Here is an 18,931-nt window from a genome sequence, read left to right on the forward strand (position 1 = left end):
TGGAGTGAGGAGCTGTAAAGAGAAGCAGAGTGTTCTATTTCTATTCTAAAAATGTTTTAAGCTTGTTTCAAAAGATTCTGTACTGCAGCTTTAAATGGTTTCCAAAAGCACACATACACTTATCAGTGTGTCTCAAACTTTTTACAGTGTGTACCACCTGATAAAATGTCAAGCTCTCCCAAGTACCACTATGAAAGCATGAAACCCAAAAATCTTACAACACAAAATTTGAATTATTAAATTAGTAAAATTAGTATCTGCAATAAAGTTTTTTTCATACATTTTATACATTCTACCATAGGCAAAGTTGCCTCACTTTTTATAGTTTTTTATTAATATTTTGTAATCATTTATTTGTAATAATTTATTCTATTTTGGGAGTGGGTTTTTTTTTTATGTATCCAAAAAATGCAGTCAGTTTACTTTTTACTCACTATGAGCGTCATTCATTATTCTCCCCCCAGTAATTAAGGTTAGGATGTGTATTTTTTTTCTATTCCAATCCATTCTTCTTTTGCAGCATTTAAATAACCTTTATCAGATTTGATGGTTTTGTTACAGAAATTTTCAAAAAAGTGTTTTGCATTTCTTTCACGAATGTGGGGATTAAATTGTGTTTAAATGTACAAAACAGTGATGTCATGTTTTGTGACGAGGACCCAGGCACAGAGAGACTTGATGAATTTAAGAATCTTATGATTTAATAAAGAAATTTGCAGACTTGCACAGAGATGGTAAAATTATGATGACTGATAACAGAGACGAAGATAACAGACAACGAGGACGGAGAGGAACAGGGGTTTAAATGCACTAAAGAGACAGTCAGAGAGAACTCAGGACAACTGGAGACATTTAAGGATGCAGGACTGACAGAGACGGGGAAGAAGTCTCATCGTGACGTGTAAAGTTTATCTTGCCTGGCTGGGCAGCTCTCTGGGCGCTCAGCACCCCCAAAGCTCTAATCCTAAAATCGCCCCTGAGTCTAGTAGCCTGTATACAGTGTTGGGGAGTAGGCTAACGGAATACATGTACCGCCGTTACGTATTTAAAATACAAAATATGAGTAACTGTATTCCGTTACAGTTACCGTTTAAAAAGGTGGTATTTAGAATACAGTTTCTTTGTTGAAATAAATGGATTACACGGCGGTACTTCCCTGTTTCATATTGTGGCGGGTCAGGACTGTTTGGGTTTTGTTTGACAGCTACGTTCTGTTGTTCCAGGCGGCAGCGTTACGGTTGCCATGGTTACAGGGTGACGCTCTCTCTCTGCGTGTTTCCTGGGTGAGAGAGGCCTTTTTGTTGTTGTGCTAAGCTAATAGGAGTGCTACCGGTGTAGCTCTAAAGAATGTAGCATCATAGGCAGTGTAGTCCGTGCTGCAGGGAGAATGGACTGCCATACACGTTATGTGTCTGTGAGCGAGGGAGGGAGGGAGAAAAAGGAAAAATACAGCTGTTATCAGCAAAAACGAGAGCTGGAAGCATGTAAATATAATAATAACCACTGCAACCAAGAAGAGTGCCTGACAAGCCCAGTTGTAAGTAAGCTATTAAGACTCGACTGTACACTGTGTTCGTGTTTTCCTCCAAAAACAATAAGTTCCGTTGGAGCAGCCTTTCAACGCCTCTCTCTGTCTCTCGCTAGCAAAGTTGACCCAGACAACAAAGTAAAGCTAGTTTTCAGCTACGAGCCCGACACGAACCTGCTGTATTAGCCAGAGGTCTCTTTACTACGGTTCGGAGCCGCGGACCTTCAGTAACAGTAATAAATCACAGCAATAGTACATTCATGTAGTTGTAAACAGCATGATAATATATTAAGTAATCCAAAGTATTCAGAATACGTTACTCTCATTGAGTAACGTAACGGAATACGTTACAGAATATATTTTGAGACATGTATTCTGTATTCTGTAATGGAATACATTTTAAAAGTAACCTTCCCAACACTGAGTATATACCCTATAAGTTATAGTATTCTTTCCTTTGGGAAAGTACCATCTGTGCAGTCTGCAATTCTGTTGAAGAAAGATGTTGAATCTATTTAATTACTGGAGAAAAATAATAGATTTCTGTGCATTTGTTTTATACGTGCATTAAATTAAAATCGGTTTTGTCAATTAAGCATCATGAGGCAGAGGGTGGGGAAGTGGGTCTTTTTTTCTTTTCTTTTTCTGCTGGGAGTTGGTAACCCTATTAGTGAGGTAAATGTAATTATAAATTAGGTTGTTTTATATTTTTGCTAAGTACTGTTTAGAATACCAGAATAGGGAGGATGGTGTAGGTTTAAGTTTATTATAAAGGCTTTATTGCTTTTCCTATAATACCATGGTGGGCCGGTCAATAGTCAAAATGCGCGGGCGGATTTTTTTGTCCCAGTCCAGCCCTGGTGACCTCCCATGACTCCTGAAACAACAACGCCTGTTTGCAAATAAGTTTGATCCAGAGGTTGATGATGTTGCCATAAGGTGTCTGGAATCAGTGCTGCGTTTCAAAGCTTTAGGCTTGAATTTTTTCATTGCCTTTAATGGACAGTGAGGTGACAAGGAAACAGGAAGGCAGAGAAATGGAGTTACATGAAGCAAGGGTCCAAAATCCATGCAGCATTAATAACTGAGCTATTGAGAAACATCGACTAAAATATCAGTCATGTAATGTGTAAAAGCCTGTGGTTGTTACTGTGCCATTGTTTTCTTGAGTTTTTTTTTTAATTTTATGATCAAAATGTTAATGCCTCAGATGCATCTAGAGCTCACCCTAACTGAGGTATGTATCATGGATCCTCAGTATCAAAACGGACAAGTATTCAAAGTTAAAATGGTTAATGATCAAAAGAGAATGAAGAGTTAATTTGTTTTGGTAGGTTTCTTTCGACTTAAGGTGAATATTTCTTCTATGAGGTGCCCGTATCTGTACAGTATATTACAATTTCGTAGACCACGTGAGTAGTGTCTGAAAAGTTACACGTTTGTGTAAATGTATATATTTTTTCAACCTGATATTAAATTTGTAAGTGAAACTTGCATGATTTATTGTAAATAGAAATAAAATCTTTTCTAATTGATGCAATCAGTACACCTTGAAACACACCAGCATGTTATAAACTATCATCCTGAAAATATCATCTGTTTGAATTTGCACTGGTGTATCAGTGACATCAGCACTACTGATGCTGTAATATATAGAGAGATATTTTTTAATGCGTATCTGCTCATTAGATTGTTTTATGTAGAAAAGAAGGCCAGCTTTGAGACTAGGTCACAGGCTGACAAGAAACTGCATGTTTTTGGTAGAGTATGAGCAACAGACAGAGTGAAACTAAGTTCAGACAGGTTGCCCTGGCAACAGACCTTAGAAAGGGGAAGTTATTGCAAGCTGCACATGAAGTTTTAGTGCACAGCCATATTAATAGATAAGACACAGAAAAAAGGAACTTTGCCATCTGAGGCTACTGTGTGACGTGTAAAGTACCAAAATAATATATGAGACAGTTTATGATTCTAATGTTAGAGATCCTGCAACTGGCGTTTGGGCTGTGCAGGGGTCTCTCTCTTCCGGAAGACGATTGAATAAAAATAAATATAAATGTTTTAACACACTATGAGTCGGTTTTCTCTGTTCTGTCATGGGGACAAAAGAATTGGGGTTAATAGATGTAATAGGCATAACCTCCCAGGTAATGTTTTTATTGTCTCCGCCTTAGCTTGACACACCTCCCCACGGTGCAGCCTCTCACCATTTAGTCAAACTGTAACCTGCAAGACAAAGTCACCTGTGTGGCAGTCCCCTTCAAACAAGGATATGTATTTTACAAAGGGTCGTAAGTTAAGAGCTCTTTTTCTTACCTCGATGGTTTTGTTCCTTTCTTTTGCTCTTTGGACATTTGGCTCTGAACAGTCATCGTCTGATCTGCAAATACCTCCTCAGTTCTCAGCTGATCTGCCTGGTTGTTCGACTATTATCACTGGTGATGTAAAAGGTAAGGAAGGTGAATTAGAAAGGCTTCTGTCATCCAGGAAAAAGAAGAATGTTTTTTCTGAGGACTTCTACATTAATGCAACAGTGAACTGTCAAGTTTACATTGAAGAAAGAGGTTTCATCACTGCTCCTCTCAGTGAGGAAGAGAAAGATTTCCCAATTGCATACTCCATGGTGATCCATGACAACATTGAGATGTTTGAGCGGCTTCTACGAGCTGTTTATGCTCCTCAGAACATTTACTGTGTACACGTGGACCAGAAATCCTCTGCATCATTCAAGAAAGCTGTGGCTGCGATAGTTTCATGCTTTCCCAATGTTTTTGTAGCCAGTAAATTAGAAAGAGTGGTATATGCCTCGTGGTTCAGAGTACAGGCAGATCTGAATTGCATGAAAGATCTGCTAAATACTCACATCAACTGGAGGTACCTGCTTAACACCTGCGGGACAGACTTCCCCATCAAAACAAACAGAGAGATGGTGAGGGCACTGAAGCTTCTCAATGGGAGGAACAGCATGGAGTCCGAGGTGACTTCTGGCTACAAGAAAGGTCGTTGGCAGTATCACCACAATATCACAAACAGTGTTATCAACACAAATGTGAGGAAAAGTGACCCGCCAATCAGCATCCCCATGTTCTCAGGAAACGCCTACTTTGTGGTCACAAGAGCTTTTGTGGAACATGTGATGAAGGACAGAGAGGTTCAGAAGTTTCTGGAGTGGGAGAAGGACACATACAGCCCTGATGAGCACTTGTGGGCCACCCTGCAGAGGATGCCCTCTGTTCCTGGGTCAATGCCCCAAAATGGGAAGTATGACGTGTCAGACATGCTAGCTTTGGCTCGTGCAGTGAAGTGGTCGTATTCAGCAGGAGATATGAATAAGGGAGCCCCATATTACCCATGCACTGGTGTTTACAGAAGAGCTGTTTGTGTGTATGGAGTGGGTGACCTCCTATGGCTCCTGAAACAACACCACCTGTTTGCAAATAAGTTTGATCCAGAGGTTGATGATGTTGCCATAAGGTGTCTGGAATCAGTGCTGCGTTTCAAAGCTTTAGGCCATGACCCACTGTCCACTCAGGAAAATGAGACCATTGAGTAATACTTACAATGATTTAAAAGTGTAATTTGTGATATTCGAGTAAATATCATAGCATTGATATGTCGTTTTTGAGATTTAAATAAATTATAAAGATTTATATTAAGTTTTTTTTGTTATTGGTTTTAGCAGAATGTGATTTGAGGAGATACCAGGAAGGCAGAGAGCTGGAGTGGTCGCATAAAGCCAAGCAGCATTAACTGAGCAATGAGTTAATCTTTCTCAAAATATTAAGAAACTTCTAAAATGTGAGTCATGTAACATCTAAACGCCTGTGGTTGTTACTGTGCTATTGTTTGCTAGATTTACATAAAATGTTTTTGGGGTTTTATTTTTGCCTTTAGTGATTAAAAAGATGATAAGAATGTTGGGAGGTGTTGTAACAAAGCAAAGGGGTCTAATGCCTTGTTCTTTCAACAACTATGGTGAATTAGATTTTTTCAGATCAGCAATAATTTATACTAAAATGTCAGTCATGTAAATGTAAAATCCCGTGGCTGTCACTGTTCCTTGTCATTTTTGTTACTTCTTTCAAGCCTTCTTTCAACCCTTGTCGAGCTGTTAATAGTTTCATGTCAGTGAAACCTGTAATTGCAGTGCCATCTAGTGGAGCTCAAGTATGGCAGAAGAGACACGCAAAGGTGAAAAACATTGCTTAAAGCATGTCTATTAAACTTTCATGACAGATCATTTGAAATTCAAATCTTTTCTTTTAAAGTGCATTGTTTTTGTATTGCATTTTTTTATTGCATTTAAACAGAGGTTTCTCTAATTTTGTCCTTGCAATTACTAGGTAGTTAACTCAGCTCACATTGTCTCAAGCAAAAGTTTTAACCTAACTGAAAGCACATTTACTGCAGAACTACTGCATTAGGTTACATTTGTATTTCCATATAGACAATTAATAGCTGATTGCACGTTGCCTTTTGTTTTTGTTCTTGTAAATTCTCATTTCCTGTTAAACATACTTTTGACCACTATACAACTATTGTAGCGCAAAAACTATCTTGTTATTCCCAAAAATTGTGCATTACAAAAAAAAAAAAAAGATTTAAAACTAATAATAACAACAATAATAAAAGATACAAAGCAATCAGAATGGATCCATGGCTTTACTTTGAAGGAAATGAGAAAATAAAGACCTACATCCTTGGTTCAGATAGTTTCTTTCACAAGGGTTCACCCCCAACAAGCAAAAACAGTACATTCAAGTGAGGGGCCAAAAAATAAAAAAAGATTGAAAAAAAGAAAAAAAGAAGATAAAATAAAAACAAAGATTTCCTTTCCCCAGGCAGGATTTTAACAGAGAACATCAGCAGTGAACAGTGAACAAGATGGCATTAAACGTGTTCTATCCAATGCCACTCAGTGAGTCAGTGACCTAATACGCAGTTTAAAATCAGATCCATCATAAAAATATATTAATTTATTTCCTTTGACACCTTTTGAATATAAATATATAATTTTAAATGTAATAAAGTAGAACATGCATCAACCACTTGTAACAAGAGTGCCTCAAATAGTGTACATACACCAGTAGCTACTGGGAAACCAATGCGCTTAGTTTGACATGAGATACAGGAGTAAATAAAAAAGGATTAAAAAGTTTATGACAGCATGTGGAGAAAGTGCTGCAGATCTAACTGGTTGACACAGAAATGCAGCACAAAAACAACAACAACAACAAAAAAAAAGTTCCAACGTGTAACAGGCAGCATCATGTCAAAAAGGCACTTTCTTGATGCAAAGAAGCCTCCAGTCCCATCACCCAGAAAACAAACATGAATGGCTGCAGTCCTCAACATTCTTCACCGTTCCTTTCCACGTCTCGAAGCGTGAGCCAGGTCACTCCGGGACAGTAGCAGCTGCGCTCTGCGTTTTGCCGTGCATGTCCTGATCGATTCTGCAGACAAATTTAGTGGTCATTAAAACTGTACAAAATCTGTAACACCATCAAAATGGGATTTTTTGGTGTCAGGATTATTTCTATACACAGGAATGTATAAAAATGATCAGACTCACTAGACCAGTTTGCCCAATAAAACAAAAAAATTAAAACGCTAAAATATATACAAATCCCAATTTGTATATATTGTATACACACATGTATATATAATTTGTATACATGCAACTTCTTAAAATGTCTGATCAGTACAAAGATCAGTACCAGCTGTATCGTTAAAAGTTTCCTGTTTCCATTGAAAAGTGAAAAATTTCTACTTTGGCTTCTACTTCAGCAGTAAAAATACATTAAATATTGCCAGAAAAGCCTTTGTCTCGCTGAATACCATTTCTTCCTGAGTGGTCATTACTGAATCAACAAACTTAAACTTATTAAAACTGAAAGAGGTGGCAATTACCAAAAATCAGCGGGCAGCGGGTAAGCAGTGAGTCATGCAAAGAGCTGTGAGAATGAACAAACCGTGTGTTCAGTGAGAGCCAGTTACTAAACCATGTGAGGACACGGCTGCAGTGCCACCAAAAACCACAGTGACTAAGGCGAGCTACTTCCTTACTTGACCCCATTCATTTGTACACACGAACAAACTTACCAAACACCAACCTCCTCAAAATACGAGCCTGTTTTTCACAAGATAAATGCAAGTAAGTGCAACTTAATGCCCTGGCTTTTTTTTACCTAAACAAGCAGCAACACATTCAGCTTCCTTGAAACCTTATCTTCATGTAGCTTGTAGAGTTATGACTTGTGACAGCAAGTATGAGCTGTGAGCAAGCACGCTCTGCGGCTTAAAAACAAACAAACAAAACTATAAAGTGCTGAATACAATTTTAAGGTAGCTGATTTACTTTGAGGTAATAAATGTAAATGCAATAGTTTTTTGGGGATGATCTTCACAAAAGTGGCTCAGAAAATCTATTTAGCTGGTTAAATAATCACCAAGTCACCTATTTTTTGGAGACCAAAAAATGGACTCTCAATCTGTTAATTAGGAAGGTAAATCCTGAATCAAATCAGATGAACATGTGGGGTGTTGAAGAGGAAAGCTGTTGATTTCGGGACAAGCAGTAACTGGAAATCATCCAACTATGAAAATGAAAGAAAGTTAGGTGTCTTGGTGCATTTCTGAAAGCCAACTCATCATTTCTCTGTTAGTTTTATGAAATGCAGAAGATGCGGAAGCTGACCCTGGGTGAAAGTGCATATACCTTTTACGGCTTTTCCTATTTTTTTCCTCGTCAAACCTTAAGAAGGGGGCAGGGAAATCGGGTTAGGCAGAAGAAGAAACACACAGCCGACAGCAACCACACATCCAAAAGAGAAAAACATTTTACTGAGTTTCACTGAGTCAAGATGAGTTATTTGTGCTGCCTTTTTAAATGCCGTGACGATACAAGATTTGTCACGTGCAGAGCCTCAAAGAAGAAGACAGTATGAGTAATTTGTAGTGCAGCTCAATAATTATGCATATTAGCAAAGAAATGAAGACTACGATATTTAACAGCAGCTTATAGAATACTTACACAACAATAACCTAAGCTGTGTATACACTGGAAGCAATATGTAGTGACGTGGCAACGTTTTTGCCATTGTAACATGGGATCATGCATATATGATGATGATAATAATAATAATAATAATAGTAATGCTTATGGGCTTTGGGCAGACTGTATCTCCTGTATAATGACGCAGTGTGCACATTTAGGTCAGTGGGACACAGCTAACTTACGGCCTACCCTTGCCACGAGGAAAACCACTATAATGCAACACAGACATCAGTGCTACAAACACCATACTTACTGTTTGATACAATCTGGTATGGACACATACTCCATTGGAACCAGGTCAGCAAGGTCTGACAAGCTGTACACGTACTTGATTTTCTGGCTAAATTTGGAGCTGTGAAAAAGAAATCAGAAACATTCAGAATAAAGAGATTACACCACGAATGTCTTTGACTTGTTATTACCTTTTTACATTACAGTTACCTTATGAAAGGTTTGGTGAGTGCCAGCAGGGTGCGAATAAACCAAGAGGGGTGTACGATTATCAAGGATTTCAGGTTCTTCCGTAGCCTGTAGAGAAGAGTGAGGACAGGCGTTACCATCTGATGCTTATTTGTCTGAAGTGACCCAAATATCTATGTTATCATATTGTCTGTCTTTTAAAAACCAGTTTTCCAAGTTGTGCAACTCGCTCACCTCCTATCAATCTGCTGATAGCACTTTCTAAGCCAGCCAACAGTTGGCATCTTCTTACGAGAGGTCGCCCCGTTTAAATACACAATCATATAGTTCTCAGCAACCAAAAGCTCCAGTGTGCCAATGACGTACCTGAAACAAGAATATCGCATTAGACACAGCTCTCTAAAATGTGTGAAGGAACTAAGTTTCAAATAAAAACTCACTTGAATAAATTCTCCATGATGTATCTGTAATTTGGCTGATTGCTCTCCGGCATAAAGCACACAGCAAACACAATTACGGCATTCAAACCGTCTCCATAGTAACCTGCAATGAGAGATTCAAACGCCACAAAGTCATTTTTAATATTTAAAAAAAAAAGAAAAAGGAATTCATACTGCGAATACACACAAGCTGATTTAATCATGTCAAACGTGTAATACAGTTTATTCATCCAGTGCTGCTACCAAAGAACCGATCGGATAAAATATGAGCCAATCATAGCATTTTTTTGGGTTTACTGTGTCTATGACATTAATTAGCATGCCATTTGTTCTTTGCTCTGGTGGGAGGAGCCAGACTATGGCTTTGATTGTGTCATCACTGGATTTAACCGTTAATGAAGCCATAATCTTGTGAATCAACATTTTGTAAAAGTGTAACCTCTGTGATGAAAGCTTTTTAAGCCTCAAGCTGGGGCAGATATACCTAAGTGTCTTTGTTGTCAGATTTCACCGATGACTCTGTAAATGTAGTTTTCATGTCCTGGCTGCAGATGAAATTAAGATTAGGAATCACTCATAATTTATTTAGAGAGGCCCTTAAAAATAATACTTCTAATAAGTACAGTGAGATACTGCCAAATTGTATGTAAAGTTTCAAGACTTGCTACTAGAGGTACTTCAATGGTACTGGCCTCCATGGCTGATGACTCTCTTGTAAGGTTCAATGGCCTTCATGTCCACTCTGTGTTCCTGGTCTCCAATACGAAGCATCTTCCAGCGTCGACTGTCTTCCCTCTCCTCTGAGGCCGAATACTCGTGAACTGACTCCACGCCTTTCTGTAGTAGTTCTGTGGGTTTTGGCTTAGGAAGATCATCTGAAGGAGAAGAGGCAAGTTAAACTAACAACTTGAATGCTGCAAACTTAGCACATGATTCAAATCAGATTCTTTTTGGTCAAATGTGATACAATTTTGAGATCACTCGATAATTCGTATTTTAACTTTCAAATCATATGCACATTTATTTTCTTGCTTTAATCTTGTGTATCTTGAGGGATGTTCTTTCTCTGAATCAACACCAACATTCACATCCTCAATTCCATATGCCCACTTCACTTTTTCTGGGGAGAAAATTCATAATTTCCTGTGGGAAAGCAAAAGCAAAACACACTGCTACTGTAGAGTGCTGCATTTGCTCAAATGCCCAAGGATATCTGAAGATCGTTTGTAAGATTTACAGTATAGCTGCATGATGTGCAGAATGTCATGATGCAGACATCAAGGAAAGTACTCACATGATCACATGATATCAAGCATGCAACAAGCAAATCAAAACTTATGAAACCGTGGGATTAAATCAAACGAACAAACTTGAGTGTGTTTTCTGTGAAGAGGACCAAAATGTTTTTAATTTAATTTAATTCTAATTGTCTGGTCTCATGTCTTGTCTGATTTTGGAACAATATAACTTAATACAAGTTTAATTTAAGTTTTATGCTTAAGGCATTTACTCTTTTATTACTGTGTTAAGCAACTGTGGCAAATCAATTTTCGTGCAGAGATCAATGAAGTTTTCTTGTTCCAGTAGTTATTCTCTGAAATTTGAATGCTTTTAAATTGTGACTCACTGAATAACTGATAATCAAACAGGACAAAATGGCCAACAATTTCACCATTAAGTGATAACCTGCTATTGTTTACTCAAGCAGGAACAATTGAAAGAAAGGGGGAGAGGAATCAAATATATTAAGTAAAAATGAAAGGGTATGAAATATGGTGGGGAGGAACAAAACAAACCAAACCAAAAGAACAAAAATTAAAAACAAACAAAAAAAACATCTTGATTTGTTTGAAAAATAAAAGACAGCTGTCCAAAAGATCTTACCACAAGGAACAGAGAAACCTGTTGCTGGCCTGCAGCCTGTTTCCAGGCAGAGAATGGAAACAATTCTTCCAAGTGAAAAAGAGGAAGGCAGCAGTGTGGAAACAAAAAACAACAAAGCATATTTTAACCACACTGCAGGCAGTCAGCTGCCTAAACAAACCTGTAAAAAATACAGGAAGAAAAAAAGCACATGGACGCAAGAACCCAGAAATTAAAAAAAAAAAAAAAAAAAAAGACCGGAGAACTTCTGTTTGTTGTGAAAATAACATCCCAACTAGACCTCATCTAAAAGATGATGTGTAACATCTGCCTTTAAATAAGCAAAGTGAAACAATGAGGGTTAAAGGATACTACCAGAAGTACCAGACCAATATTTTTAATTATTTTTAATTATATAAAATTCCTACCTTCCCATTCAAATTCATTGCTGTTGTCCGAGGGCGTGTCCATGTCACTGAGGTCTAGCTCTGTGCTTTCATCCAGCTCGTCAGAGAGAAGAGAACCTTCACTGCGGTCAAGAGTGAGACTGATGTCTGGAGCTGCAAGTTTTTTCTTAGTCTTCTTGCCACTGTTCACTGCGTAGCCTAGGGTAGGATGTCAAATCAATAATGATTATACGGTCTACTGTGAGAACAGCTTTTTGAAAGGTTCAAGCTTTTTCAGGTCAGAGATAACACAGTGATTACATGTGGTGAGCAGTTCTTTTCTGGTGCGTCTCTTATTCAAGTAGGGATTGGAATCACGGGTTGGTAGGAAGAGGCATTTTAACCTATTGCATAGGCAGTATTCTTGTTGGTACTTATTTTAATGTGTGTGTGCATCATATGCTGTAATACTAAAAGCTTTGGAATAACCTTTTGCTGATAATAAACTCTTTAAAGATAATTTTCAACTAAAAATGAATGCAGGGCTTTTAATTTTGACAGTATTTTTGATGTGCAGTCTTACCAGTTTTCCTTATAAAATAAATTATAAAAACTTTCTACTGCTAATACCAAAAAAGATCTATTTTAAATTGGTATTTAAAGACAGAAACGGAAGAGCAAATTTAAGAATTTATGGAGGGAAAATATCCAATAATAGTTAGAAATATGCACTAAAATATGCTATAAAAATTATTTTTTGAAACTGGCTCAGAGAAATTAGTCCATGTATTCATACTGGGGAAATGAAACTACTGTAATGCTCTATTTGGCAGATTATCCAAATCATCAGTAGCTTGTTCAGAATGCAGCCAGAACCTTCACACATATTTGTAAATTGGAACACATTACCCAAATTTTGAAGTGCCCCCAGTTCAGTACAGAATTAACTTTAAAATGCTTCTATTAGTTGATAAAGCCCTCAATGGTTTGGCTCAACAGTAGATCTCTGACTTCCTCAGTATCTATAACCCAATTAGACCTCTCAGGCCATCAGGTGCAGACATTTTAATGGTTCCAAACATCTTGGATATTTGGCACACAGAGCAGCAGATGCAGATGGGGATCGAACCACCAACTACCTGATTAGTAGGTTAGCCTGCTCTACCACCTGGCTGTAGCTCAGCACAGAGTGTGTGTTACCTTGTATTTCTTTGTCAAGTTTTTTTTTTGTTTTCATCTTTTATGACATTGAGTTTACATGTCATGAAATGTGCTATATGAATAAAATTGAAATTGACATTAATGATAATGTTTATATACTCATGACAAAAAGGAAATCTCTTTTCCAAATTTCCATAGCAATGAAAGCAGAACTGACAATGCCAGGGGTAATGAGTACTAAAGTATTTAATTAGCTCCAGAGCCAGTTTAATATTGTGCTTTGGTACTTCACAGAACTTGTTTATGAAAAAATACTTTTCAAATACTTTGAAGTTCAGCCAACACTAATGTGAAGCTTGACTGCTATAGAAATCAAGTGACACTTTCAACATTACAGTCTTTTAAAATGGAAATTTTGGTTTCAGCGAACATCATTCCACTGCAGCTTGGCAAAGAAATATCACGGTATAATTTGAAGCATGTGCGGTAACGATATATATCGCGATATATTCTTTTCTTCTGTATAACGTATTTTTACACACCATTGGGCACACTTAAAATCCTTTAATTTTTCAAAAATCAACAGTGTGCCTTATGTATGAATTCTGGTTGTGGTTACTGACCTCGAACCGATTTTATGTAGTACAAGGCGCGCAGAAATCTGTCAAAAATGTTTCAGTACGACTTTGGTAAGCTATGAAGGCGCACGGCTTGATGGATTGCCGGAGCATTAGTCAGGAGCCTTGCGGAGTAATCTGGGTCCAAAACTCTGTCTCCTTCAGGTCCCAAAGTCAAACAAACACTGCGGCATAAAAACTGTCTAAATTCTTTCACCTTTAATAAAATGATCAGCGTTGCTACTTTACCAGGTGTAATAATTAAGTTTAACATCCAGGCATCCATGAAAAGAGAATTTATTAAATTTAACAGAGTTAGAAGTTAGCAGGAAGTTAGCTCGCTAGTTTCCACCTAAACATAATATAGCATGTTCTGAGAGATCTCTGAAAAAATTCAAACGTACAGCTCTGCCATCACTTCCAACATAAATGAAGACAGAAAACTAAACAGCAGTGACTTTGTAGGGTTACTGAAGTTGAGCTAGCTGGTATATAATGATGTGCTACGTGATCGCTAGCAAAACAGCTACGTTAGCATAACATTAGCATAACATTAGCACAGTGAAGCTGAAGCATGGCCGTGAACTTTTTTCCACTCGATAAAAGTTAACGTGAGGGTTTCTGGTGGTTAGGGACATATACAGTCACATGTCGGGATGCTGTAAATGGACCAAACTTCAGTCAGGAGAACAACTGAGATAATCCATTCACAATACGAGGTTAGTCATTAATATACTGCAACAATGGGAATAGAGCAGCTGCGAGAGAATTCAGCAAAAATGAATCAATGGTACGGAAGTCTAGGAAGCAGTTTTTGGCTTTCCCCATATTCCAAAAGTGCTTAGTCTCTTTGCCATTACCATCGCCCGGCATAATTTGCAGATGATATTGTTTGCAGCCGCTGCGATGCTTTCGACCAAAACAGGCGCAGCTTGATGACACCATCAACATGCGTTATCGCAATAAAGTCAAAATCTCTACGGTTGGCCAATTTTATATTGTTTCTACCGTATGCCTTTTATACCGCCCACCCCTACCTGAGAGGATTTTGTACTAAAAAGACCGCGTCAGAAATTACTCTTTTGATTTGTAAAACTCAGACTGCTCAGGCTTCAGTTTCAGCTGAATGCACATGAATGGAAGAGCAACCAGTATCTCTTTTAACTTCCATATGGCCATGTGCATTTTAAAATGCAAAAACTTTGTTCTTCAGTGTTCTGTTTTTGACTGTAGCAATGCAAAGAACAGTATTGTGTTTTCATTACCAGAGTTTCCTGCCTCGGAAGCTTCTGCAAAAAGCTCATCTTCAAGCTCCTCTTCCTCTGGGAGAGGCCTAAGATTCATACAAAAGATAATGATACATTCAGCAGAGTCACGGTTAATGGGACTTTGAAAAACCCAAACATGTGATGCAAAGCTATGAAGCATGATATAAGTGTGATTGAGACAGTACCGTGGAAAGTCCTCATCTTGCCACTCTTCCTTAAGTTCAACTCCTTCCATTCTGAGGCGGGCTTCTGTTGTGGCAACTGACTCTTGACGTTCAAGGCTGGGAATGAAAAGGGGAAAAAGGTTGAACAATCTGTTATGGTTAACAATCTCTAACTGCTCGATTGTTGTCTTGCACTTGAAAATGTATCAAGATCAGGAGGAGGGCAAGCGGAAATTATCTGTGAAATCCAAACGTGTAATTGGGCATCTTAAAACAATGACTTGTTTAGTCTTAAAATGATTAAGGGGAAAATGCAGACGCACTCCTGATGTGCTGAAAGTAAGGCAATTTTTGTCCTTGGGCTAATACATCATCAATTAAAATCTTCAAAAAGTCAGTGTATAATAGGTACACTTGGCTACACAAAAGCACATGAGCATACACTGTACGAATAAAGAAGGAAGAACATCTGCCATAATAACTGGATTTATTCGAAACAAATCAATTCGATTTTAAATTAATAAACTGACAAGGAATTTTACTTAAGCTATACTAATGCAAAAGGTACCCAACAAACCCAAAAAACAAAACAGTCCTCTAATACTCAAAATGCTGCCAACTTACAGAATCAATATACGTTTACAGGTCTGTAGGTCCACAATAAGGGTTGGCATTTGAGTAATTTTTGACCCCCAAGAACTGTAAGGAGGTGAAAAATATCTTTGACCCTTACAATGAAGGCACCAGAGCCTGCAAGTATTGATTCACCCACCAATATTACTTATAATTGCAAAACTAAAATCTTCTTTACATATCACTACTATGCAGTGTCACATTCATGTTTATTAAAGGGAAAAAAATATCTAAAATATTGAACTCATAAAATAACCAACTATTGGTATTGATCCTAAAAATCCTATATCTGTCAGGCTACATTTTCATTGCCAACAAAGTAGAGCAACTATAAAGTGTGGGGTAAAAAGATTATGGAGATAAAAGCATGTTTTTGGACTGTATATTCAATATTGTGGCTTTTAATGATTAAAGCAACCTAAAAGGAAGCTTATCCTCATTGCCTGTGTTTTCAATTAATAAAATGTCTTAACATGAGACAAAAGTAATCATATGAAATAGATGTTTGAAAATCTCAGTTTCAGCTTGCAAGTGAAACTTAATCAGAACCGTAGCTTTTTAAGAAGCTTATAAGCTTGTGCTAAGGGCTTAGTTTATAAACCGACTGCTCACCAGAGCAGACCAATGGTATCTGTATCCATGTTGTACCAAGCTCCCTTTGATGCATTAATCATATAGACTGCAGTATTTGTACTTCCAGGCACAAAAACATTCTGGGCATTCAGTACTCAACATTTCATAATATGTCAGTTTAGCTGTCTACTTGTACATGGTGCTAATCCTCACATTACATCTGAAATCCAACTGCTAGTAGTTTCCTGAGAGGGAACCATTGCAATCAATGCAAATGGAAGCATATAGAAAGAAATTAGCTACATTAAATAGTCAAAAGGAAAAGATGACAGAAATTTTAAAGGTGTAATTATTATACTGAGCACAATAGAGAACTGAATTAATATGGATATCAGTGGGGGATGGTTCAACTATGGAAAAACTTTAAAGATGCAATGCTAATTTGTTTAAATAAAGCTCAAGGCAAAAGTAAATGTGTTACCAGTTAAGAAGTCATTTTTCATATTCATAATTTCAACATAAATGAAACAAATATAAGATTATTGTAAGATTATCATTCTATCTACATTTATTTTTGCTGCGTTTTTCTGTTTTAGTTATGTGAAGGGTTGAAGTCTGTTACCATTCTTTATAGCTCCCTCCAAGTTAAAATTCACAATACTTAGTTTAAAAATCTCTCAGAGGTGCAGAGCAGAGTGCACTAACGTCTGTAGAGAAGACTTTCAATTTCACATCTTAAGAAGTTCAGAAGTTAGGCAAACCTTTGACCAGTTTGGCTAAACTAAAACAGCTTTTTCTGAACTTAAGATCTGCAAAGAAATCTGATGGTCCTGAATTAGTTTTGGGATGGCTGGTTTCCAACAGTTTCTGGCAAGATGTTGAAAACAACTATTTTTAGAGTAAAGCACCAGTGCTACAAAGACAAAGATGAACTCTGAGGTTAAATGATGACATTTTCAGAAGTTAACTCCTGGACAAGCAATTTTCAAGATTACTGCAAAAAAAAAAAAAAAGCAAAATAATAAATAAAAAACACACCTATAAGTACAATGTGTTAGAGTTTAAGTATCCACGCCATGTCAAGTTGTTTATTTTTTCCTGCATGAAAAAAACTTTACTGACAAATATCTAATAAGAGAAATGGAATGAAGACACAAGAGTGATTGGCTCCCAGTAAGCAATATTTATTGAGAATAATAGTTAAATAATAGGTGGCTTGTCAATTCTGAAATCCATAGCTTTGACACATCTTTCTGCAGAGGATCGATGTTGTGCTAAAAAGTGACTCCTGATTTTTCCATGTTTCTTTTTTAATATGTCAATGAATTTTTAATGTCAATGAGACTTTCAACCTGAATAAATAAAAGGACATAAAAGTCACTCTTCCAAAAACTGATTTCAACTTCTACCCTATGACAGGGATGCTTTTCTGGCTGAAAATGACTTCATTCATGAGAGACATGTCTGAGATATATTTCACAGACTGTAGGCCAATGATACGACGCTCTTTGGCACGCCACCGGAGCCTATCCCAACTGACACAGGGCCGTCAGACTACGCTATAACCAATACAAAGGCAGATACATGTACACAGTCACATGTACACCTAGGTCCACTTTAGAACCACCGACAAAACTATCGTTTGACTCTGGGAGAGACTAAACCATATCTGTGCTAATTTTCTCATAGTTTGCTTCTATGTAAGGAAAACACAAAAATGTCTAAATACACACCTTCCAGTGTCTCCAGCTGGTGAGCGTGGCTGGGGAACGCTCACCGGGGTAGAGCTTTTTCCTTGTTGCTTCTGCACATTGTCTGGAGTCTTCTTTTCTTGTGGCGTACCGCTTGTTTTGGTTAGACTGTCTTGAAACTCATCTTCGCCCTTTTCTGCAGCAGAAGCTGTGCTATTTTGCAATTCGTCTGTTTCCTCGTCATCGCCTTCTCCCGATACACCGGATGATGACGGGCTGGAAGTCTGTCTGTTTCCCAAATCCTCAAGAGTCCTCCTGGGTGTGACAGTATCTGGGCTGCTATTGTTCAAATTCATATCACTTACACCCTTCAGCACCGCTTCACTCTCAATCACATCCGATGCCATAAGTTTCTCCGGTTGTCCCGGTGGTACAGCAGATCAGAGTTAAAGAGTCTGACCGTGAAATGCTTTAATCGCCGTTCAGCTCCTTGACCAACTCAACCAGAAAGAAAAATCTGACTTACACAACTTATTTGAAAGTTTGTGGCTAACAGGATAGCTCTCGTCTGCTGTACAGCTAGCCCAGAGACGTGGCGCTAGCAGCTAGCTATGCCAACTAACAGCATATCTCATTAACCAGTGTCAAATATCACGCGAAGTCTACAGATAGTCACCTTTTCTAAATGCGTCACGGTGTTAACTCAAGAGTCATAAAGAGTTCTAGCTTTGCAGAAGCATAGGTGCGCAGTTATCCTACTTATCAGTTTCCTTCCTTCCTTCCTCCAAGTCCAGAGGGTTCTCCGGTGGACGTAACACATTCAGTCAGGCTAGCTTTGGAGCTAGCAAAGTTTAGCCACGACAAAACAAGCTTTGTATTCCAATTAACGCCGTCTATGAGCCAAAAAGAAATAATTCGGCAGTTATCAACTACAGCTCAACATAAAGACAGTCTTTTCTTGGACCCATGTTAAATACAAAGGCTACTTCCTTTTAATTTGCCGACACACGAACTTCGGCAACTAAACGGCAGAAGTTAACCGTTTGCTAACAACGCCTTGCTCTATCATGGATATGCATACAGTTTATGGTCAGCGGAGTTGCCAGTTGTGTTTCCTGCAGATTCTTTGG

At 37.9% G+C, this 18,931-nt stretch overlaps 2 protein-coding genes across 7 annotated transcripts; one reads left to right on the forward strand and one right to left on the reverse strand.

Annotated features, from left to right (window-relative positions):
- The first annotated feature begins 1,019 nt into the window (after window positions 1–1,019).
- gcnt3 (glucosaminyl (N-acetyl) transferase 3, mucin type) lies at window positions 1,020–6,333 on the forward strand. The gene has a single exon (XM_085167807.1). It carries the CDS (start codon window positions 3,801–3,803, stop codon window positions 5,079–5,081), a length of 1,281 nt encoding a protein of 426 aa, XP_085023933.1. The 5' UTR covers window positions 1,020–3,800; the 3' UTR covers window positions 5,082–6,333.
- Window positions 6,172–18,931, reverse strand: bnip2 (BCL2 interacting protein 2). 6 transcript variants are annotated; one of them, XR_014875244.1, is made up of 12 exons: window positions 17,844–18,927; window positions 14,926–15,021; window positions 14,738–14,805; window positions 11,737–11,913; window positions 10,138–10,320; window positions 9,446–9,548; window positions 9,240–9,371; window positions 9,027–9,113; window positions 8,839–8,937; window positions 8,247–8,282; window positions 7,717–8,124; window positions 6,172–6,981 (listed from the first exon to the last, which is right to left on the reverse strand). XR_014875244.1 is itself a non-coding variant. In XM_085167805.1 (12 exons), exons 1-11 carry the CDS (start codon window positions 18,206–18,208, stop codon window positions 7,646–7,648), a joined length of 1,359 nt encoding a protein of 452 aa, XP_085023931.1. In that variant the 5' UTR covers window positions 18,209–18,923; the 3' UTR covers window positions 6,172–6,981; window positions 7,631–7,645. The 6 variants fall into 6 exon arrangements, 4 of the variants coding, with proteins under 4 accessions (XP_085023931.1, XP_085023929.1, XP_085023932.1 ...); XM_085167805.1 differs by lacking the exon at window positions 7,717–8,124 and adding an exon at window positions 7,631–7,658 and having other exon boundaries at window positions 17,844–18,923; XR_014875243.1 differs by having other exon boundaries at window positions 7,717–8,282; window positions 17,844–18,931.

The sequence above is a fragment of the Neolamprologus multifasciatus genome, chromosome 7 (genome assembly GCF_963576455.1).
Source record: "Neolamprologus multifasciatus chromosome 7, fNeoMul1.2, whole genome shotgun sequence".
In the NCBI taxonomy this organism is placed as follows: domain Eukaryota; kingdom Metazoa; phylum Chordata; class Actinopteri; order Cichliformes; family Cichlidae; genus Neolamprologus; species Neolamprologus multifasciatus.

Bases quoted from the DNA above. Each gene is read 5' to 3' on its own strand.
- bnip2 (XM_085167803.1), bottom strand. From the start codon at position 18,208: ATGGCATCGGATGTGATTGAGAGTGAAGCGGTGCTGAAGGGTGTAAGT. The intron at 10,321-11,736 runs GTAGGAATTTTA...CTTCTCCTTCAG, and splicing joins CAATGAATTTGAATGGGAAG to ATGATCTTCCTAAGCCAAAA. The intron at 6,982-8,246 runs GTATATGCACTT...ATTTGTCTGCAG, and splicing joins AATAGGAAAAGCCGTAAAAG to AATCGATCAGGACATGCACG.
- gcnt3 (XM_085167807.1), top strand. From the start codon at position 3,801: ATGTATTTTACAAAGGGTCGTAAGTTAAGAGCTCTTTTTCTTACCTCG.